Consider the following 24,347-nt stretch of genomic DNA (forward strand, 5'->3'; position numbering starts at 1 on the left):
GCCTCGGTCATCGCCGCAGCTAGCCACGGATGTAGCCGCCGTCAGCCCAGGATGTAGCCGTAGGCAGCCTCGGATGTAACCGCCGCCAACCTCGGATGTCGCCGCCGCCAGCCCCGAATGTAGCTGCCGCTAGCCACAAATGTAGCCGCCGTTAGCCTCGGATGTAGCCGACGCCACGGGCCTGGATGTATCGCCCCCACCGATGCCGCGGGCCTGGATGAACCGCCTCTGCCGATGCCGCGGGCCTGCATAAACCACCTCCGCCGATGCCGCGGGCCTGGATGAACCGCCTCTGCCGATGCCGCGGGCCTGGATAAACCACCTCCGCCGACGCCACGGGCCTGGATGAACCGCCTCTGCCGATGCCGCGGGCCTGGATGAACCGCCTCTGCCGATGCCGCGGGCCTGGATAAACCGCCTCCGCCGATGCCGCGGGCCTAGATGAACCGCCTCCGCCGATGCCGCGGGCCTGGATGAACCGCCTCTGCCGATGCCGCGGGCCTGGATGAACCGCCTCTGCCGATGCCGCGGGCCTGGATGAACCGCCTCTGCCGATACCGCGGGCCTGGATGAACCGCCTCTGCCGATACCGCGGGCCTGGACGAACCGCCTCCGCTGATGCCGCGGGCCTGGATGAACCTCCAAGCCGCGGGCGCCGCGGGCCCGGACGAATCGCCGACCCAGGTACAATCAGCTCACACTCAAAGTTATGTCCAAGATCAAACTCAATGCTCGTTAACTTTCAAAAGTCAGTTCACTAAAAATATGCACAGGAACAATGATTTCGTCATGCAAAATCACCGCCACTGACGCGACGTCGACACATCTGATGCCATCTTCGTTTCTGGGTTTTTCAAAAGTTTTCAAAACTGAAATAATTTTATAACTCCCACATAATAAAACATGACAACTGTTGAAATTTATAACCCACGTGTGCATGTGTGGAAGGGGAGGCTTGTTGTTCTTACATTTATTTTGACTTTCAATTAATTGCAGAATGTATAAAATCGTTATATTAAATGTTTTCTTACCACTTTGTAATGTTTCCACTCAAAACAAAAGACAAAAGAGATTTTGTCATTGAAGATACAAGTGGTGAAAACCCTTCAGGTGTTGTTTGTCTTAATGTGTTTAACTGTATGGGGTCATCATTGCTGCCTTTTTCATTCCTTAATTCTCCGCATTCCTTGTTGGTAACTGGTCAGAAGTGTATCCAGGCCAGTCCAGTATCGTTACCCCCTTCTTTAGCTAGGGCTGGGTACCAAAACCCAGTACAAAACTGACTCCTGGCCAATATTTTAAAGACCACAGTATCAGTAAGCTCTGCCCATTAACCCCATTACGTTCTGTAAAGGATAAATGAAGGAAATTTAATATTGCTCAGTAGAATAAAGGTTTTGTTGCCTTTCTCTCACTGATATGAGTTTGTGTGTGCATGCAGACCACTGAGCAGCTTGTCTGTCTCTCTCTCAGAGTCTATGTGCCAGCAACCTGTTCTTTCTCTCACACGAGTGCACCACATTCTGGCGGAGAGGATTAAATGCACAAAAGTGTGGTTGCATTTGACAAGCACTATTAATTCTATTCCTATTTGGATTCTATTTTTTCTCTCCAAAACATACAGAGAAGAATGCCATTAAAGTACCAGACAAATAAGCAGTACTACTGGGTAGTATCTTAACAATAGGCATCCTTATATTTGACAGCCTTTTCAATGTGTGCAGAATGTGGTTTTGCATTGAATTACTGAAAACTGTATGAATATCCCTGGAAAATAAGTCATCCTGAAGGCAGCATATGTTGCTCAAAAATCTTCATGCAATTATTTGCATTAAAGCTGCCATCACTGAAGTGTAAAGAACCTTTGTTAAGTGCAGTGAAACAACCCCACATGACAGACCCTGGCTTTTGGAGTTGTTGCTGATAGCAGTCTGGATGGACTTTATACCTTCTTTGGTCTGGAGCACATGGTGTCAGGTTCTTCCAAAAAAGATCTGGAAAACTGATTTGTTGACCACAATACTGTGATGGTCCAACTCAGATGCCTCTGAGACCAGAGAACACGCATCACTTGGCTTTGATGCAGTGAAATTCCTCCATATTCCTTGAAGAGTTTCATGATATTGTGCATTGTAGTGTGAGAAATATGCAAATTCCTTCCAATCTTTCTTTGAGGAAAAATATTTTTAAACATGTCAATAATTTTCTCACATATATGTTGTCAAACTGGTTATCTTCTGTCCATCTTTGATCCTCAAAGACAGTTTTTGTATAAAATCAGGACTGCAAGCATGTGTTGACATCACTTGTTTACTTCACAGGTCCTTATTACTGATTACACATCTCATTGCTCGCTCCAAATTACCCCACTTTTTTTTTAATGTGTTACAGGCCTCAAATGCAGAAATGGATGTGTATTAACAAAGGAAATGAAGTTGACCACACAAAATGAAATGTGTATCTTGAGTTTATATTGTCTGCAATGAAATAGAAGTCAAAGTAAATGTAAGAATCACTGTGGATTGTAATTATTATTTATTTATTTACTTATTTTGTCATTTTCCGTTCTGTCCCAAGGTTTTGTCATTTGAGTTATATTTTCTGACAATTTTCATACTTTCTGATATTAAAAAACTGTTTGTTTGTTTGTTTTTTATGCAATGTGTAAGTAACAACTCTTGTTGCACATTTTTGTGACCTTTGTGATTTAATGTGGACTCACCTTTGAAAACAGTGAGCAGCTGTTAGGACCCACTGACTGGATATCAGGGACCCTCCACATGAAGAGTTTCCTGGCTGTACAGCAGCCTGCCAGGGCCATGTGCCAAGAGTGGCATTCTGGCCTCCCGTGATCTTGGTGTTGAGCGGCACTTTGCCGCACACTGCAGGGTTTAGAACACAAAAGAAACCATGTGGATCAGGTTCTCTCTCTACATCTTCAGTATCAAATGCAGTTTAATTGTACCTGTTTCCATCAGTTTATATTTCTTTTGTTTTGTTTTTTGTTTGTTTGTTTGTTTTTGTTCTTTCAGTTTAATTGCTCCTGTTAAGGGTTGTTGCGATGGATCAAGTCCTCTCTGTACTCTGCACTTTTCTGTGTCACACCAACCAGATCCATGTCCTCCCTCATTACATCCATATAAACCTCCTCTTTCGCCTCCCTCTTCTCCTCCTGTCTGATTGCTCCATCCTCATCATCCTTCTCCTGATATATAGGGGAGGTAATGGTCTAGTGGTTAAGCGTTGGGCTTGAGACCAGAGAATCCTTGGTTCAAATCACAGCCTGACCGGAAAATCACTAAGGGCCCTGGGGCAAGGTCCTTAATCCCCTAGTTGCTCTGTGTAGTGAGTACCTTGTATGGCAGAACCCTTACTTCAGGGTGAATGAGAGATATACTTTATTGATCTCACTGTGGCGAAATTATGTTTACACTCCAGTTACCTCAGACAGCAATTAGTCCACAATGATTACTTGTTTACCGTAATAATGGCACACATCAGAGTTAAAGACAGCACATACACATTTGACATTGTTTATGTGCACTAAATTTGAAGAAGTCCGTTATCTGAATTGAGGCAAGTGGGTGAAGGTCGCGCAGCAACCCTGAGTTGCGCCACCATCAGCTTGGGGGGGACCAGCTGCAGCTAAAACCATGCCGCCCCCGTAGAAGGGAAGGGGTGTGACGTGAGCAGAAGTCAGAGTGGGGGGTGTGATGGGGGGTAGGAGGGGGTGGGGAAAGGAAGTGGAGCATGCTTCAGTCCTATGAAAACTAGTTTACTGTCTTTGTGGATTGAGATAAGAAGGAGCCAAATAATCACCAAGGCCTGAAGACATTCCTCTGGAGGAAAACAGTCAGGCAATTTGTCCTTCAGGCTTGATAAGCCTGCCATGTTGTGGTTTGAGCAGTGAAAAACACTTTTTACAGTTCCACTTGAACAACCAAATCCCAATTATGAATTACGAATATTCCCAGTTATGAATTAAGAATATTCCCTGGCCTCCGAAATCTTCAACTTCATCTGCAAGGCACGCATCTGCTCCAAGATGTGAATGTGAGGCATTATTGTAAAGCGCTTTTAGTGTCTAATGCAGATGGAAAAACACTATATAAATCCAGTCCATTTACTATTTTACATTCTTCTCTGCAGCTGCCAAACCAACTCCATCTCAAATCTCTCACTTTGTCTCCAAACTATCCAACCTGCATTGTCTGACATGCTCATTCCTAATTCTGTTCATCCTCCTCAATCCAAAGGAAAATCCTAATAACTTCTGTGATGTTAACTCCATCTTCACGACCTCTGCTCATAACACCCATACCATTCTTCCAGCCTCTTTCAAATCAGATTTATTCCATGCTGATGCTATTGATTTTTATTCCTCCTCTCTTCAGAGCATACCTCCATCTTTTACTGGCTCATTGCAACCTCCTCCCAGTGCCTGAAACATTCCACTTGGGCTGCTTGTATGTTGATTAGTCCACTACTGTTGTGTGTGTATGATGTGTCGCGGCTCGTCTTTAGTCTTCTCAGGATGTCGTCTTTTAGATAACACAAACTAATTGCAAGTGATATGCTAGAAAATGACACAACACTTTAGAATAATTCAGCCTTAAGCAAGATAAAATGCACAGAGTTTTTAAGTTTATTTAAGCCTTCGACACAAAGCTTAGACAAACTGAGTCCTCTAGAGAGACTGAATAGGTGACAACCGCGCTCATCTATTTATTGGAGACCCGCGGGCATCGCTCCTCCTTCGACTTTTTATTTATTTCATTCCCAAGACATGGTTTTCTATTGGAAGCGTCCTCTAGTGAACCCTAAGCAGGTGTTAGGCCATTATTTCAATGTGACAAACGCTCCCATTAAAACATGAAGGATTTACAACTGATTTTTTTAAAAGACCTTCAGCCACAGGTGCAGCTGGCCTGAGGCCCCCTCCGCACGTGGCCTCAGCCACACGTGCAGCTGGCCTGAGGCCCCCTCCGCACGTGGCCTCAGCCACACGTGCAGCTGGCCTGAGGCCCCCGCACGTGGCCTGCGGGAAAGCACCTAAAAGGCCTTGGAAAGCCCCTGACAGACTAAATGACTAATAGAGCCCTTTTTTTGGGTTGAACACCTGCTAGTTCAACCAGAGGACATACAGTTCGGATCAGGACACTTGATAGTTCATCACAGTTCAAATATGGACCTAAAAATACTTCTACAGTCCCTCCTCTGGGACTCGAAAGAGTCCCATTACATCAACTATACTCTTGGGTTGTTTACTGACAAGACATCCTCATTTGTGCATTGCAATAAAAAAGAAAAACACATCACTCGAGTTACTGATAACTCTGGTGCGGATATGAATATCAGTGATACTTCACACGGTAAATATATTGCAGTGCAGGTGAACCTACATACTAAGGCACAAGGTGAGCAATTAGCTGGATTATAGGTGACATTCAAACATTGAGTTTTGGTGTAATTCAAGGCACTTAAAATGGCCACATAAAACAAGTTACATCAACCTCTTAATCATGGCAAAGTAAAGGCTTCACACTGACATCAGTGCAACCAATCATCTTCTGGCATCTATTGTCTCACTCGACCAGAGGCTCCAACCCATTATACCTGGTTCTACATATTATTTTGTTAAAGAGTCACACATTTATTATTTAAATGCATCAAATAACCCCTACGTTACCACTATTTAGTCAACCAATCAAGAAACTATTCTAAGGTTAGCGCAGCTATGTCTAGTTAAATGATAAACACAATAAATGGTTTCCCTTCATGTCCGTCCTTAAGTCATTTGCCTTAGTCAATCATATAATGGTTTTCATTATAGGCCATTTCTCAACATTCTCCACTTTGTTTTTCTTCTTTTTCAGCTTGTTTTCTAATGCCCTTTTTGGCCAGACACCAAATTTAGGCAATGCATGTCTCTTGAGGCATGCTATAATTTAAGAAAAAAGGGGTCCCTATGGTGCATCTTTACTACTAATCTACAAACACGCCGTGTAAGGGTCCCCTTTTTATAACTTTGCAATGTGATATCTATGTGTATGCATTTAGCTTTATCTGTGTTACGCAGATGATGGTAAGGACAGACATTTACCCAACTTTCGTTACTAACATATATCCTTCTTTGTTTTTAGTTACACTCAGATTTCTGAAACCAGTCCGCAATTCAAACTCAAGAACCAAGATCATAGTCCGTGTTCAGTGCCATTACGTCAGTCCGCGCTCCTCAGCATTTACTCAGCATCTGAAGTTTTGGGAGAAGTTGGGGAACATGGGGAGGTTGGCCTTTCAGGGGTAGTGGGGGGAGGATCAGGAATTCTGGCTTTCAGACAGTCGTGCAGTTCTCTGATGGATTTTTCCAGCTCCTTGTGCTGCTTGGCCAGGTTGTACAGGGCCCCCAGAGAATTCTTGCCCACATTCAGGGTGGTGGTGGCCAGCCCTAGCTGTTCCCTTTCCATATGCTCCATCATGCAGGCTAGCATGTCCATACTAGACTGAAGACCACACAGTTGAGTATGGAGGCCCTCCTGAGCACAAGAGATGTTGGCATTGTCACGGTGTATCCTGAACAGGTATGCAGCTGTCTGACTTAGTTGTGGCATGATTTCCTCAAATAGCTCATGGGGAATGTGATTTGTGAGGGGCAGGAGCTGCTCCAAGGTTTTTGGAACAGACTCTTGTGGAAGACGAAGCTCTCGAACTAAGATTGCTATGTCCTGTGGGGTGACCATGACCAGATTAAGGTTGTGCAGTCCAGGGGACAGGAAGTACAAGGGGGAAGGCATTTCGTGTGTGGGGGGAGTATTGTTGATGTCGCACAGGCAAGTGGGTGGGACACTCTGGGCATTTAGCAGCCTGTACAAAGCTCCCCTCTGTCCTGGTGGGTGAGTTCGGCTAAGGTCTACCCCTGCTGATCCTCCTCCAGAGGTACTGGGCTGATCAGAATATCTCTCCTGCCTTGGGGGTGGAAAGCTGGGGACAGGTCCTAGCAGTGAATTGGGTCTAGGATGCACTCGGGCGGTTGCTGCATATGGCCGACCTTGGCTGCCTCCCCTGGAGGGTATCGTTGCCACTGGCACATGTGACTGTCTCCATGGCATCTGCGGAAGGGGTGTGTTCCTGAGTCCAAAGGGTCCTTCAGGTGATGGTGGAGTCCTCGGGCCGACTCTTGCTGCAGGCAGATTCTGTGAAGCCGTCATCGCCAGGTGCTGGAACGATGAAGATCCTTCTGTTGCCAACTGGTTTAGCTGCTGGATGGATGGCGGCTGTGGCGATCAATCATGTCTCGACCATCCCTCCTGTATATCCTCTTCTCCAAACAGTTCTGAGAGTCCAATCAGACTTGATAGAGGCAGATCAGGCATAGGTCCCTGATCAGGGGAGTCTGGTCTCTCAGCCATACTCCTGTGTCCTAGTAATATACATATACGTTCATTATTACAGCTCCATGTCATTCTTTCAGATATTGTCTATCCTATCCCTCATTTTTGTGGGTGCATGTGTGTGAATGTAAATGTGCGTGCATGTCTTCTTCCTCGTCTACAATATCACCAAGCACGGTCCATCCCAGTCCTCCCTATCTGGGGTATACGCCACAATATTAGGGAGCTGGGGGCTGTCGGGGAGGATAATTGGTATTTCATCCATTTCCATATATTCTGGTTCTCTGTCTGTTTCGTTTGTGCTTTCTTCTAGGGCTTGGATGGCTAACAGTGGGAGCTGTCCTACTGTGGATGAAAGCAATTTATTGACCAGAAATTTTATCAAGGGAATACCACCAAAACACCAAAAACATATCTGCACCAAAACATATCTCATTCGTTTAACTCGATTTTCAGCTCCCATGTCTATGAAATCCATCATAAGATGTCTGAATGGCCCATCAGGGACCGGAATGTGGGCTAAAGGGGCTGTGAATGATTTCTGGACCTTGTACTGTGCACATACCTCACACTCATTCAACAAACGGTCCACTGTAGCTGCCATATATGGTGACCACCAGACAGCTTTTAGTTTGTTCATAATTTGGACTCGCGAACAATGATCGGGTCCGTGGGCCCAAATGATTGCATGTCGTAATAAATTGGTGGGTAACACAAAATGTCCATGACTACTGCGCCACAGCTTGTCCGCTGGCCCCTGACTGCGTGTCTCAATAGCGCCTCGTTTAACCCACATTTGTTTTTCTTCTCCACTGGCCCTACTTTGAGCCACTATCAGTGCGTCAAGTGAAACCAGTGGGGCACAATCTTGGATGGTTAGCAGGGGAAACATATTTTCTCCTTGTGCTCCTTTGCGAGCTGCGTCATCTGCTAGATTGTTACCTTGAACTATGATGTTATTATTCTTTTGATGAGCTGCACATTTAATGATGGCTACCTCAGACGGTAATTGGAGAGCTTGTAACAGTTGGGAAATCGCTTCTCCATGAGTGACAGGGGTGCCATCTGCTCTCAGGAATCCCCTTTGTTTCCAAATGTTTGCATGTACATGACATACGCCATAAGCGTAGGCTGAGTCTGTGTAGATATTAACACGTTGATCTTTAGCTATCTGGCAAGCCATAGTTAAGGCTTTGATTTCTGCCAGTTGGGCTGAACAAGGCTGATCAATTCCTTGGGACTCCAGTAATTCAAAGGTCTCGCCATCCGTGTTTAGTTTAACAATCCCCATACCCGCATGCAATCCCGCGGCATCCCGAAAGCATGAGCCATCCACGAACAGGGTTAGATCTGCATCTATGGCGTGATTATACAAATGTTCTCTGGCTCTCAAAAATTTCTCTGTCTCTGCCACACAGTTATGTGGAGTACCATCTAACGGTGTGGTCAATTTGGTGGCGGGATTCACCGTGTGACAACGTTGTATTGTTATTTCTGGGGCGGACAACACAACTTCATATCCAGTGCGTCTAGCTTGTGTTAAGACAAAACGTTGACTGGTTAGCAGGGCATGTAACTGATGCGACGTGTACAACGTTACTGCATGTCCCATGATTATGGATGATGCTTTTTGAAATGCAAAGGCAGCTGCTGCTAGACCCTGATAGCATGGTGGCAATCCTGTTTCAATGTTGTCAAGCTTTGTACTATAATAGGCCAATGGTTGTTTTCCTTCATTTGTTTCCTGCATTAGTACAGCACAAGCATATCCAGTTTTTTCAGTAACATACAAATGGAAAGGTTTCCCATAATCTGGGTTACCTAGCGTGGGAGCAGATTGCATGTCTGTTTTTAGGGCCTCAAAAGCTCCCGTTGCCTGATCTGTCCAGACGAGGAGAGCTGCATTGCTTGTTTGCCCCACTGCTCTAATCATGGCACGCAAAGGTGCAGTTTTTATAGCATAATCACAAATCCACGGCCGACTGTACCCTGCCATCCCAAGGAATGAAAGCATCTGTCCCACTGTTTGGGGTTTGGGAGCCTTGATTATAGCCTCCACTTGGCTTGGGGCTATACATCGCGTGGTCCCACACAACTGTCTTCCCAAGTATTCTACTTGTTGTTTGCAGAACTGCAATTTGTCCTTACTTACTTTATGACCTCCATCTGCCAATGCATGCAATACAATTAATGCATCTTTTTCACACTGTTCTTGAGTCTCTGATGCAATAAGGAGATCATCCATATATTGCACCAATGTACTGGGTATATCAAGGTGTTGTAAATCTTCAGCCAGGACTTTGTTAAAGATGGCTGGGGACAGGTTCAGTCCCTGAGGTAGCCGTGTATACGTTAGCTGTTGTCCCAGAAATGTGAATGCAAACAAATGTTGTGAGTCTGGGTGCACAGGCACACTGAAATAGGCTGAACACAGATCGATTACTGTGTACCATTTTGCTCCAGCAGGGATGCTTGATAGTATAGTATGCGGGTCAGGTACTATAGGTGCATCCATTTCTATTATTGCATTGATAGGACGCAGATCATGTACCAGCCGATACTCTTTGGTATTGTTTTTAGGGATAGGATAGATAGGAGTATTGCATGGGCTTGCAGTTTTTATTAAAACTCCAGCTGCCATTAGTCCCTTAATTACTGGTTTTATGCCTTCAATAGCCTGAGGTTTTAATGGATACTGCCTTTGGTGAGGCAGTTTTGCTCCCGGTTTTACTTTTATTTTTACTGGTAAGGCTGTTTTTACTAGTCCTACATCTGTTTTGCTTTTGGACCACACCACTGGTGGTATTTGCTCTAACAATTTCTCTTGTTGGGCCGATAACACCATCTGTCCCTCTGGTCTAGGATTGAGCTCCACTTTTGAGCTATAGCCTCATCATTTACTTTTAAATTAATTTGTATAAACTGCTGGTCTTTTGACAGATGTACTTGTGGACTTTCCATGTTTTGCCATTCTTCAACTTCTGAGGCTGTCTTTACCATTGGACCTAGGTCATGGGATTCGTACTTTTCTGAGACTAAAAGGGTCACATGAGGTGTGGCATTCGGCACTTGATACCATTGTCGTTCAGCTGAAGTTAGCTTGACAGAAGCTGCGGCCCCTTGGGGGCCTAAATAAATTTCTGTGGTGGTTATGTGAAACAGCCGTTGATTCATCAATGCATCCCAGCAGCATGCATAGTCAGTTTGTTCTTGTTTGGCATCGAACATCAGGGTGACATGTAAAGGTAAACTAGATGTACATAGTGTCAGTGTGAATTTGCCCTCCACATCCATGCCTTGGTCCTCTTCACGAGTTCCTAATACAAATTGTCCAGCTGTCTTCCCCATATCATGACGTTTATATGGGGGTGGCTCTGCTTCCCAGCTCGGTGCACTGGCTTTAGTCTCTTTGGATCTTTCCTCTGTCATTTTTTCTCTTTTCTGCTGTAGCCTCTGTGCTTCCTGCTTGAACAAGGCCAAAACTTCTTTTTCTTCAGTGCGTTTTTTGTTGTTTTCACGTTCTTCTGCTGATCTTTAATTTCTTTTTTCTGTATTTCTACCGCAACTGCTTCACACATCACCGGATCAAATGATCCCACCAAAGGCCATTGCCTGCCCCCATGTGACCTTTTGTGCCACTTTCTCATACATTGGTTGGCCTTAGTGCGTTTTCCTGGATATTTTCTTAGTACTAAGTCTAGCGGGGTACTTTCCCGACCTTGACCTTGAGAGTTACCCATGTAACCCTGACAAATGCTATGTGAGGTGTTTCTATGGTGTTCTGGTAGTCCCTCAGGGGCTGTCCTGATCCAGACCAATAACTTGCTGGCTGTAACACCTGTTTTGTATTTTAAACCCTTAAAAGGATTAAATTTCCAACTGCTATGCCCGTCTTCTTTTTCTTTAACTAAATATGAAAATTTACCTGTTTCCCACCGAACCTTCCTTGGGACCACAGTCAGAGTCAACCTAGGAAACAGTTCTTCACTTGGATCGGTTGGTAGTGTTACTAAATGATTTAATGGTATGCTAAGTTCTTTATTAGGGTCAGCACAAAGCAGCTCCAGCCACGGGGTTAAACCCTGATGCCACAGACGTCTTATCAGCAGCTCCCAATTAATTAGAGGGAATTGTTCTTTCTTTTGCTTCAGATTGATTACCTTAGTAATCTGCCATAATTTCTGATTGATCTCTTGTTCGTCCTGCCAATGTTCTGCTCCTACCCTGTCAAAATAGGTCCTTTCCAGCCAAAAATGTGTCCTGATTCCCTGGGTTTCGATGTCTCCGTCAGTCAAGTAATGTTCTGGGAGTATTATTTCATCATCACTTAAGTCTCCCATCAATGACTGTCCCAAGCATTGATCAGTCTGTCAGCTTTTTCACTATAATCTAAGCTTTATCTCTTTTGATTTATAACCACTTTATTTATTTAATCCTCTTACAACCCTAACACTTCCTAATGTCTTTGCTCCCGACTTTCTTCTATTTTCCTTCTAATTTTTTAACTTTCTGCTTCTAGTCTTTTTCTGCTATATTTGTTTATTAGTTTTCTCTCTTTGAAATAATATCTACCTTCTCTGTATTTACATAGCACTCTTCTCCTGTCTTTTCTTCACTGTCTGTTTCACACTTTCCTCTCTGCCTGTCATGCACCTCCCAAGTCCTCCTGTTGGGTCTAAATACCTCCCCCTCGTACTCTTTCACATTAATCTTGTATGTCAGCCAGCCTGCAAGTTCTCACAGCTTTACACAGATTACTCTCCACTCTCCCACACACCAATCTTCAAAAGCTTTATACACAAAAATTATTAAAAACAACTTTCTATATATCTCTATCTAGACTTCTGCCACTTTTCACTCCGCGGCTTTAAACAACCTTTTTATTCACTTAACACCAATGTGTTCTGTTTAAGCATGTATCTCTTCTTCACGTTAGACAGCTTCTCCGGCGCTGTCAGCAACTTCATATATTACTTTTTTACAAGCCCTCTTTGAGCGTACAATATTTCATTTACTTCTACGCCTTACCGCGCCTCGCGTGCGTATCCTGTGCTTAATATATTATTTTTCACCAGCTCCTTTCTGAGCATACAATATTTCATTTACTTCTACGCCTTACCGCGCCTCGCGTGCGTATCCTGTGCCTTTCTGCACTTTCTTCTACCTTTTTTCACTTACTGAGCTCCTCGTGAGCTTAACGTGCCTTTGCACTGAAAATATTCTCTTTTTCTTTTCTTATAAAAAAACTCATATTACTGTGTACTTAATTACTTATTCTTCTCCCACGCCCCACAAGCGTGTATCTGGTGCCTTACTGCACTATTTTCTGCTTCATTAATTCTCATGTATTCTGCACTAACTCTTCATTTATTTTATTTTTTATAGTTTTTCTCTTTTCTTAAAAAATGACGTCCTTTATTGAGCTCTTTTACTTACTATCAGCTGTGCCACTTTGCACTTTTAAATCTCTTTATCACGTACGGTATTTCTACTGCGCCCCCTCAGGCGCTTATCTTGTGCTTCCTCTGCACGTATTCTCTGTTAAACTCTTTTTTCTCACTTATTTCACTTCAGTCTCTGTTAAACTCTTTAAATAACCTTGTATTACCTTGTATCTATTTGTCAGTATACTCCCCTAAATTAACCCCTACAGCGCATGCTATCAGCCGGCACGTTAGTAACGAATTTCAACACCAATTATTCCCCAAGCATCCAGGTTAGTTCTCCACGCACTCTTTCCGCACCAGAGTTCATGAACATTCCTGAACTTTCACTCACATAGACATTCTTTTTCCCGGGAACACACACACCTTCTGAGCATTTTATCTACAAGGCCTGATAATTTTCAATCTTATCTTTTTTTAGTCTCTTATCAATTTTCTTAGTCCAGGTTCTTTTGGGTAAGAGGCAATTAAAAATATCACCTGTCAACTTGGGCGGAAATCCCGACTCACTCCCTCCAGATCGTGCAGAAATTATAAAAGGTTTCTGCTTACCTTTTAGTCGTGATCACTGTTATTTACGGTCTGGAGGGATGAGCTGGACTGCCCCAGGCTGCCGGAATGCCCCTGGACCCTCCTGAAGCTGGCTCGCCAAGTTCTGTCGCGGCTCGTCTTTAGTCTTCTCAGGATGTCGTCTTTTAGATAACACAAACTAATTGCAAGTGATATGCTAGAAAATGACACAACACTTTAGAATAATTCAGCCTTAAGCAAGATAAAATGCACAGAGTTTTTAAGTTTATTTAAGCCTTCGACACAAAGCTTAGACAAACTGAGTCCTCTAGAGAGACTGAATAGGTGACAACCGCGCTCATCTATTTATTGGAGACCCGCGGGCATCGCTCCTCCTTCGACTTTTTTATTTATTTCATTCCCAAGACATGGTTTTCTATTGGAAGCGTCCTCTAGTGAACCCTAAGCAGGTGTTAGGCCATTATTTCAATGTGACAAACGCTCCCATTAAAACATGAAGGATTTACAACTGATTTTTTTAAAAGACCTTCAGCCACACGTGCAGCTGGCCTGAGGCCCCCTCCGCACGTGGCCTCAGCCACACGTGCAGCTGGCCTGAGGCCCCCCGCACGTGGCCTGCGGGAAAGCACCTAAAAGGCCTTGGAAAGCCCCTGACAGACTAAATGACTAATAGAGCCCTTTTTTTGGGTTGAACACCTGCTAGTTCAACCAGAGGACATACAGTTCGGATCAGGACACTTGATAGTTCATCACAGTTCAAATATGGACCTAAAAATTCTTCTACAGATGCATTTCAGCTGCTTTTGTGTTGAGTCACTGCTCAATAATAATAACAATAACAAAAGTGGCTTTGTGGTTAGCACTGTTGCCTCACAGCAAGAAGGTCATTGGATCACTTCACACCTGGTCATTTCTGTCAGGATGTGACTTTTCCTGCTTTTGTTTCTTTGCTTTGGTTTGTTTTTGTCTGTTGCTTTCCTGTTTGTTTATTTTCTTGTTGGATTTTTTGCTTGGGTTTTTCTGTCTCTCTTGGTGGTGGGCGTTTCTCTCTCTCTCTGGCCACACCCTCATTCTAGTGCCTTCCACGCTCAGCTGTTCTCAATTTGCATATATATATATATATATATATATATATATATATATACACTGCTCATTTTGCTCTGTTTCTTCACCAGATTGATGCGCCTTGTGCCTTCTCTCCAGCTCTTGGTTACGTATTCTAAGTCCTGCCTGCCTCATTGTATTCTCGACCTCCTGCCAATTTGTTCCGACCTCACTTAAGCCTGATGATTGTTGTACTGCTGCTGCTGTATTTTTGGACTGTCTTCCTGTGTACTGACCATTGCTGTCTTCACCACTAAAGTCTTTCAACAACCAGAGCTGTTTGTGTGAGTCTTGCGTTTGTGTCCTAACATACCCACCTGTCAGTTTCTGTGTGTAGTTTGGATGTTCTCCGCGTGTTCGTGTGGATTCCTTCTGGGTGTACTGGCTTCCTCCCGTTTCCAAAGACATGTAAGTTAGGTGAGTTGGAATTTTTAACTTGACTGTGAGTGTGAATGAGTTTGTTTGTCTATACGCAGCTCTGTGATAGACTGGTGTCCTGTTCAGGGTGCACTTTGCCTCACTGGGGGTATAGGCTCCAGTCTGTCTGCATAAAGCTCACAGAGAACAGTTTTCTTTGCACACAGTTCTCCACCAGCAGAAGATAGCATAATTATTCATGAGTGTTTTCGTAAATATCATCGATTTGCAATTAATCAATTACTAAAAGTGTGAAGCCACAGATAGTTTTGTTTTTAATTGCCAACATGTGAACATGCTCAGTTATGGGCAGAGTCAATACATAATGGAACATAATGAATTTTTCTGGAATTGGGCAGCGCAGTCTCGTTTGAGTGTGGGCGCTCAAGAGGTAAAATATAACGCATATCATGTAATTTCTCTACTTCTATGGACAAAAACACGACACTTTTTCTGAGATTTTGGGCAAATTCCATGCAAACAAAGTGAAAATGCAAAGAAAAAGTGACAATGCCGTGGAAAGTGGACATGTATCAGGGCTGGATCCACAGTGTTTATAAGCCGATTAAACTGAAATTGAATTGAAATTGAACAACATTTTATTGAGGAAATAAATATGAAATTGGTCACTGGATCCTTAAACTTTGGACATAATAAACTCTACATGGTTGATCCTTGATCTCTGGACATAAATAGGAATAAACAAAATCTGTAGTTTTTGTCAAAAGCATTTCCTTTCAGATATTATTGGCATGAATGTCTCCATATATCTGAGCTGAGCTCTTGCAGCTGCTGTGCTGCAGGTCAGGATGAAATTCGTAAAGAAATACAGCAGGTCTCATTTTGGGAGGAAAAAAAACATTTTAGTTGATTATAGTTTCTTGTCTGTATTACGTTTGTAAGAGGTGTCATTTTATTTAAAGCTGCAATTCATTTTGAAGTTATTATTTCCGACCGGACTCTGTCTCGGCAGGGAGCCGAGCAGCGTTTGGAGCTGTGCCAATGGAACAGAGGACTATTCTTGTTTCTTGACTGCAACAAGACAAGAGTCCCGGTTAGTGACTTTAATACACACAAAAGTGACTCACTGTATTTTAATGGCTGTGAGAGGGGTTAAGAAGCGGACTTGCCGTTTCTGAAGAGCAGCGAAGCAGCGAATCAAAGAACCAGTGAGCTAGTGAATCGAAGCATTGCTTCAATGGTTCACGCTTGAAAGTGGAGTTGCGCTGCAGAAACGGTTGATTACAGACCCCCTGCAGACCAAACCCTGAATATCCGACTTTATTTGTATGTCCGTATGACTCTGAAACTCGGAAAAATCCATATAATTTACGGACAATCCGTATAGGTTGACATGTATGGTGGGAAAACCACCGGAAATGTAATTTCAGTCATCACAGAATGCCTTTCAAACACACTATTGTTTGAAAACTATGTATAAACCACTCACCGTTTCTTGCTGAAATAAGCGCCCAATTTTCCTTGCACAACTTTTTTCCTGGATGCCATGATCATCGACTCGACTGGACTGACGCTATGTTTGTTTGATCCAGTTTGAATTTTCCTGTGTACACCTGCGTGGTGCATTGTGGGATCAAATCAAAGCTGTGTTCACTGCGGGGACACGTTCGGCACTATTCGGGATTATTCAAATTTTTTTTTTTTTTTAACCAATGACGAACGATGCATAAAAAAATCTGGTCCAAACTGGTCTGGATCCGGGTCTGTGTATTGCAGTTTGTTTATGACCCGGAACTCAAACATGTCGAGGCGGTTGTGCAGGCAAGAGAATGCGGCTACTCTGGTTAGCTGTGTAAGCTAACACTTACCGACATGACGTCTCCCATTTGCCTCGTCTTCCCTTCTCCACTGGGAACAGAAAAAAAGTGCACTTTTCATGACTGCTTCAGTGATTGCAGCCAAAAACAAAACAGTACACCATTTCTCCTTGTGAAGTTATGCTGTGTAAGAGAGAAGACTGACCCACCTTTTGTATCAAAACTGATTTATGGCCCTGTCAGCCAATCAGAATCGACTATGTCACTAAGCCCCGCCCCTTATGACGTCACAGCCAATCAGAATTGATGACGTCACTATGTCCCGCCCCCTAAGCCCTCCCCTAATCCCGCCCCTTATGACATCACAGCCAATCAGGATTGATTATGTCACTATGTCCCGCCCCTAAGCCCTCCCCTAGTCCCGCCTCCAAACCCCGCCCCTAATGACATCACGGCCAATCAGAATCGATTACGTCACTATGTCCAGCCCCTAAGCCCCGCCCCCTGCTCCTCCCCTAGTCCCGCCCCTGGCTCCTCCCCTAGCCCCACCCCCAAGCTCCTCCCCTACCCCCACCCCCAAGCACCCCCTCCAAGCCCTACCTCCCCTCCCACCCGGGTCTAATATGTCATTTTATTTTATGAATTAAAGAAACATTAAAAATACCTAGATCTTTTTATTGTATTAAAGAATTAACTAATTCTGAAATAATTAAACATAAATCAGTGTCTATTATTTAATACCCCTTTAATATTTTCAATTCTTAAATTAAAGCGCCTCCTTTTATGGTTTTTAATGCCTCAATTAAAGAAGGAATAAAAAATACCGTATCTTATGCATAATTATGGGAGGTTTTCTTCAATTTAGTGATTAAACACGAATATTTTAATACGCCTTTAATATTTCTTAATTCTTAAATTATTGCGTTTCCTTTTCTGTTTTTTAATTCGTAAATTAAAGAAGGGAAACAAATAGCCGTCTCTCGGCTGTAAGTCTTTGCAGCAAGACGGTCAAATACCCACGCATAGAGCTGCTCGCGGAAACATGACCCCACGGATGTAATACCTGTTGCAGACGCTAACTGTGTCTGTGTGTGTGTGTGTGTGTAGGTGCGTGCGTGCGTGCGTGTGTGCGTGCGTGCGTGCGTGCGTGTGTGTGTGTGTGTGTCTGTGTGACCTGCGGAGCGGGGGGTGTCAGGCCGGATGGTCTTTTATAACATAGTAGAGAAGCTTGAATCTTTGGTTGAATGTTTTATTACATCCGATTTCCTGAAGATGGGGGGCGTTCGTTGCGCTTGTTTGAAGGCGGAAAAAACAAAGCACCTTCTCACTCACGCCAAATGGTGTTTCTTTTAAGATATTAGTCGAACGATCATGGGCCGCGGGACACCCGCTGATCGGAGATGCTGCCCCGAGGTGATGAAGCCGGAAAAAAACAAAGCTTGGTCTCACTCACTCACGTCCCTGGGAAGGAGTCACCGCTCATTTCCACTACGCCCGGTGAAGAATGAAGATGCCTGGATCCCCAGCTATGGGTATAAAATAGAATAAATTTGCGGAAAAAAAAAAAAAATCCTGAAAAACCATGTTGTTTAATTAAGTTTTCTTGTCTTCGAGCAGAGTGCGAAAACCGCATCAGCTTTCAGGGTAAGTGATTTAAGTAATCTGTTTTGATAGAAATTACTGTTTTTAAATTATGCACGCCGTCTGAAACTGTGTCTTTTTTAGACAAAACCACGCAGACGGTCCAGAGCGCGTTCGGACCCGGCCTCGGTAATATATTTGAAATAGTACAGAATATCCGCTTGCGAGGGTGGTGCTTTTTATTCATTTATTTATGTTAATTCTAGAAATCAAGTCAGAGCCCCCTGAAGAAGTTCGAAGGCTGGAAGCCCCGACTTCACCACGCAGATGTAAGCACAGCGATCGAAATTAAATCACGGTTAAAACTCTGGAATAACCCGATTTTTTTCTGTCACAGCCCATGAAGAAGCGGATCAGCGGCTGAGAACCATAAAACGATCCACGGATGTACACGGTAAGGAGTCGGCGTTTATGTATCTATTTATTTTAAATATTTAATAACTAACGATTTTCTCTTTTTTTCAGCACGCGGTGGAGGGAGACCGTCTATTTTCCACCGACACGCAAGGCTCGAAGATATTCTGAGCTGGGATTAACCTCATCTCGCAACTTTTTTGAAAATGTGTATTCTGTTTTTTTTTTTGGGTTATTCCGATGGAACGGGAGAATTCATTTTTGAAGAGGTATATTAATTGATTTTCTTGAGGTAGATTCATCCTGGTACGGTTTTTAAAAGATGGAAGGAGATAATTCAGATCGGGAAAATAACTTCGGACGTGTATTGGATTTAAACGCTTCAATAATCGACTCAGCGGGGAGCGCTCCTGGAGCAGATGGCCCATTACCCGAGGCGTTAAATTCACTGCCTCGAAATAACATTGAGTCCGGAGAGAGACTTTTAAGCCGTGTTCGTTTAACACCGTTAAATGAGGCCCTTAACAATTTGGCGGCTGAACGAGAATCGGAAGAAATTAACCCCTACATCATTTCTGCGATTAACGCTATAAATTCGACGGTCCAGTCTGATACTGAAGAGCCCCCTGACCCCCGCACACCCCACCTCCAGACGAGTCCGGTACCGCGGCATTGAACCAGGTACGCCTGACTCCTCTAAATAACGCCGTAAACCTCCTCGCGTGTGAAGTTAATCCTCACGTCCAATCCGCGGTGGATGAATTAAATCAAACGCCTAACGACGCTCGCGTTTTTTCACCTTTAAGAAGTCCCTCCCCGCGCAATGCGCCCGGAGAAGAGATTTTAAACAGAGCTCGTTTAACCCCGATAAAAGCGGCAATCTCTGTTTTGATGGAAGGCGGGGATGATGCACGAGCGGGGCCCAGCCGACACTCTCCCATGACGGGCGGCGGGGCTGCTAACGTCATCAGGAGACCTGCTTTTAACAATATCGAAATCAGGCAGCCTCTAAATTTCCAGCGCGTCGACGAAATTCCCGACTACGCGGAATTTTATCGTAACGTCGTAGGGACTCTTCATAACTCGGTCGAAAAGGCTTTAACAGACGCCAGGGCCGGGGACTTTATCCAAATGGAGATTCGTGGAGACTCAGTCTACAACGAGGCCGCTTTGATCAGCTCATATAACGACGCGGGTGATGTGACGGGCTTTGAGAATCTGCTAGAACGATTGATACAATCGAATTCCAACGTTTTATCCGACGAGTCTCTGGAATTAGTGGTCCAAGTCATCCGCAACCAGAACGGCACGGGGAAGCGCAGAATAGATGACCTCCTCCATCACGAGGTTCTGAGGAAAAAATCCAAATGCCTTAATATCGTGTATAATCCTGACAACAGTTTATGTTTTGCGATAAACCTCTTTCAGTTATTGAATCCTCATCTGACTACGCACGAGGCGGAGCAGCGCGGGCTGGCGTTACAAAATAGCGTCGGATTAACGGAAGCTACGCCGGTATCCTTAGAGCAGGTGGGAAAATTTGAAAACGTTCTGGGTTGTAAAATTGTGGTGTTTTTCAGAGCTGAAGGGGAGAGAAAGCTGACAAAAATTCCAGACAGGAATACCAGCGCAGCAGAAAACTCTTTTCGTTTTTCTGTTTAATAATCATTTTTACGGAATCATCGATTTTAAAGAGATTTTTGGGAGTGAGATATGTATGTAAGTTTGCTTGAGGGGTACAATAACCATGCCTCCCATAATTTGTCAGTCATATTGTAAAATTTGTGAATCCACGCAGTGTACGAGAAAATAACCCGGTATTCTGCAGCGAATGTAACAAGAACTGTCGCTCTCCCACCTGTTACAGCCTGCATAAACAGCCGAAGTATCGTCCTTCCGCCGGTAAGTTCGTTAATGTGTGTGATAACAGAAAAAATGCTCTCGATGTAAACGCGAGTATTACATAGCGTTTTCTAAAACAGTGCTCCGCACGTGTGTAAACAAAAGAGGTGTCATATATGCGCCTTGGGGCAACTGTTTGTTGTGATTTGGCGCTATATAAAAAAAATTGATTGATTGATTGATTGATTGATATGCGGCGAGCCTCTCCAGGAGCCAAGCGAGGGTCACCTCTGCTATATGACGCCGGTCAAAGCTGAAGAGACGCATTCAGAGAAATATGTTTTTTATGACTTTGAAACGTATGTCGATAATAACGGGGAACACGTACCGTTTTACGTCAGCGCTGTAACAAAGACGGGTGATTTTTGGAGCGCATGGGGGACAGACTGCGTAGCCCGCTTCTTTAAACATTTTAGAATGAGAAAATTCAAAGAATACGTGTTCATCACTCACAACTCAAAAGGTTTTGATGGCTATTTGCTTCTAAAGTATTTAGTCCAGCAGGGCGTAACCCCCGCTGTGATTATGACCGGGAGTAAACTATTACTCATGACAGACACCGCCTTTAAACAGAAATATATAGATTTGTTATCTTTCCTTACAATGCGCTTATCTCAGATGCCTAAAGCCCTGAGAATCCGACTGAAAGACGAAATCGTCCGCAAAGGTTACTTTCCGCACCTGTTCAGTTCAGAAAAAAATCTGAACTATGTCGGTCCGTACCCTGACTCTGCGGCTTACGGGGTCGCAAATATGTCAGAGGGAGAAAGCGAGGAATTTAACGCGTGGTACGTGCACAAAAAAAACGCAATTTTCGATTTTAAAGCCGAGGCCGTTATGTATTGTGATAACGATACAAAAATCCTGGCTGCAGCCTGCTCCAAATTTATGTCTGAATTCATCGCTGAAACACGCGTGGATCCTTTTACCTGCGTTACAATCGCCTCGGCGTGTATGAAAGTCTTCTAAACTAACTTTCTTGCTCCAAAAACGGTGGCGATCCCCTCCGCCGACCAATTATAGAACGAAGCATAAAATATAATATTCGGACGTGGCCGTGCAGTGGTTAGAATGGGTTGCTGAGACGCAAAACATTATCATCGATCACGCTCTAAACAGGGGCGAGAAAAAAATAGGAGGTTATTATGTTGATGGGTATGCTCAGATTGACGGCCAGATAAAAGTGTGGGAGTTTCTCGGGTGTTTTTACCACGGGTGTGCAATGTGTTTTACACAGCACGAAATAAACCCTCTCACAAACACCTCATTTGGAGAGCTCCACGCAGCGTCAGAAAAAAATAGCCTTTCTGCGGGCTATGCCGGGCATCACCCTCAGCGTAATTTGGGAACATCAGTGGCTTGAAATGAGGCTGAGGGATGAGAGCGTTCGGTGTTTCCTTGCCCGCAGGGGGTTACCGGTGCCCCTCGAACCTCGCGACGCTTTATACGGCGGTCGGACTTGCGCGTCCCATCTGAGTACACGGCTAAGCAAGATGAGAGGGTCTATTACGTCGACGTGACCTCGCTGTATTCCTTACGTTAACGTAAATTTCACATATCCCACGGGGCATCCGGAAATTATCGAGAGAAATTTCCGAGACCCCAGGACTTATTTCGGGCTCATCAAAGCCGTCGTGTATCCGCCCCGGGGGCTAAAATTCCCCGTCCTCCCACACAGAACTCCTCACGGTAAACTGGTGTTTACTCTGTGTCGCACCTGCACTGATGAAAATAATCAAGCAGGAGCGTGCACACACAGTCAGCAGCAGAGAGCTCTGTCTGGGACTTGGACGACCCCGGAATTCCACAAAGCTCTGGATACAGGCTATGTTGTAGCTAAGATTTTTGAAGTCTGGCATTTTGAGGAAAAAAGTGATAAAATCTTTGAGGGGTACATAAACACCTTCTTAAAACACAAGCAGGAAGCCTCTGGTTTCCCTCCCGAATTTGATAAAGACGCCGGGAGCAGAGAAAAATATATCACGGATTACTGGCTGAATCAGAAGATTCGTTTAGACCCAGAAAAAATCAGTCACAATCCGACAAAATGACAGATGGCTAAGATCTGCCTCAACTCCTTCTGGGGGAAATTCGCCCAGAGGGCAAATCTGACGCAGACCGCGTTCGTTAAAAACGCTGACGATCTGTTCAGGTATCTGTTTTCTGAAGAGTACGAGGTCACATATCTAACATTCCTCTGCAGTCAGGTGGCTATGGTTCAATGGAGGTACGGCCCGCGGTACGTCAGCCGACCGGGTAAAGCCGTCAATATTTTCATCGCAGCATTTACAACGGCGTACGCGCGTTTGACCTTGTACGGTTTTATGGAGGCTGTGGCAAATCCTGACAGGATTCTGTATTATGATACCGATAGCCTGATTTACGTTTGTAGGCGGGGTGAAACCCCGCTGCCTACCGGTAATTATCTGGGGCAGCTCACCGACGAGTTGAACGGCGACGTCATCACAGAGTTTGCAGCAGCGGGCCTAAAAGTTACGCATATAAAACCGCACGAGGTAAAACGGTCATGCGTGTGAAGGGGATCACTCAAACCCACGAGAGCTGTCAGAAAATAAAGTTTGACAGCGTCAAAGATCTGGTCGAGGGTTATATAAAAGATCCCGCCCTCGCTGCATCTATCAAAACGCCGCAGCAGGGAATTAAACGTCATAAAAGCAGTTTCAGTTTGACAAACGTGTCATTTCAAAAATCCTTCAGGGTGGTGTATGACAAGCGGCGTCTTTTAAAGGACGGGGAAACCGAACCGTTCGGATTTTGAAACATGTCTCACTCGGGAAATACGATGGAGATTGACCCCAGACTTCAGCCCCCATTCTCCTGTCTCATCGTTGGACCGAGTGGTTCGGGAAAGACTGTGTTTGTGAAAACATTGCTGGAAAATTGTAGCCATGCTATGAGATATGTGCCTGACAACATTGTATGGCTGTATACGTCTGAACAACCTCTGTATTCTGAACTGAAGAATAAAAATATTAAATTTGTAAGAGGACTCCCTGACTCATTTCTGGACGACAGCCTTTTCCCTGAAGGTCAGAGCCATCTGGTTATTTTGGACGATCTCATCTTTCAAGCAGCGGATCATCCTGAAGTTGTAAGAATTTTCACCCAGTACAGACATCACCGGAATATGAGCGTACCTTACGGGTATTTATTACTGGATTGCACGCAGGAGTGTCCAGATCAGTTCAGACTGAGATCGGGATTACTCCCGCACGAGTGGCCCACAGTTTATTTGCAGAAAGATAAACGGACATGAGCTCTCTTTTAAAAAGGAACGCCCCCGCTCTTAAAGCGCTAATCAGAGCCGGGGCGAGGGAGCGTCACCACAGCCTGAAAACCTGCAGGCCGGAGCTTCTGAAAACTTTATCCGAGATCGCTTTGAATATATTAAAGGGGAATATTGCCTTGAGCGACTCTCAATTCCGTGCCTTGAAAAAACGAAAAAGAGTTTTACGTCTTCTGGCCGATAGAAAAACCAGTTATAAAAAGAAGCGGGGAGCGTTGATTCAGACGGGCGGCTTTCTCCTGCCTCTGCTCGCCGCGGCCCTGCCCGTTATAACGAGTCTAATAGTACCCAGAAATAATGGCGTTCAAAGCGGCGCAAAAGATGTTTTTACTGACTCCACAGCAGATGCTTCAACTCTGTCATTCCGTTCCGCTGAGCGGAAATAACATCAGACAAACGGCGGAAAATGCGAGGTATACTGGAAGAACGTACTCACTCTCCTTATGAAAAAATTAAAAAGTATGAGGCTCTGCTGCAG

General features: G+C 44.4%; 1 protein-coding gene across 1 annotated transcript in view; it reads right to left on the reverse strand.

The window, feature by feature from the left end:
* LOC117527600 (serine protease 33-like) overlaps nucleotides 1-16,801 on the reverse strand; it is a 33,562-nt gene extending 16,761 nt beyond the window's left edge. Inside the window, exons 1-2 of the mRNA XM_034190021.1 lie at nucleotides 16,717-16,801; nucleotides 2,723-2,882 (exon numbers count right to left, since the gene is read on the reverse strand). Of these exons, the coding sequence (XP_034045912.1) occupies nucleotides 2,723-2,882; nucleotides 16,717-16,786 (230 nt within the window). The 5' untranslated portion in view covers nucleotides 16,787-16,801. The remainder of the gene's footprint in view (nucleotides 1-2,722; nucleotides 2,883-16,716) is intronic.
* Between the last annotated feature and the right edge of the window lie 7,546 nt (nucleotides 16,802-24,347).

Source organism: Thalassophryne amazonica, chromosome 16 (genome assembly GCF_902500255.1).
Source record: "Thalassophryne amazonica chromosome 16, fThaAma1.1, whole genome shotgun sequence".
NCBI lineage: Eukaryota > Metazoa > Chordata > Actinopteri > Batrachoidiformes > Batrachoididae > Thalassophryne > Thalassophryne amazonica.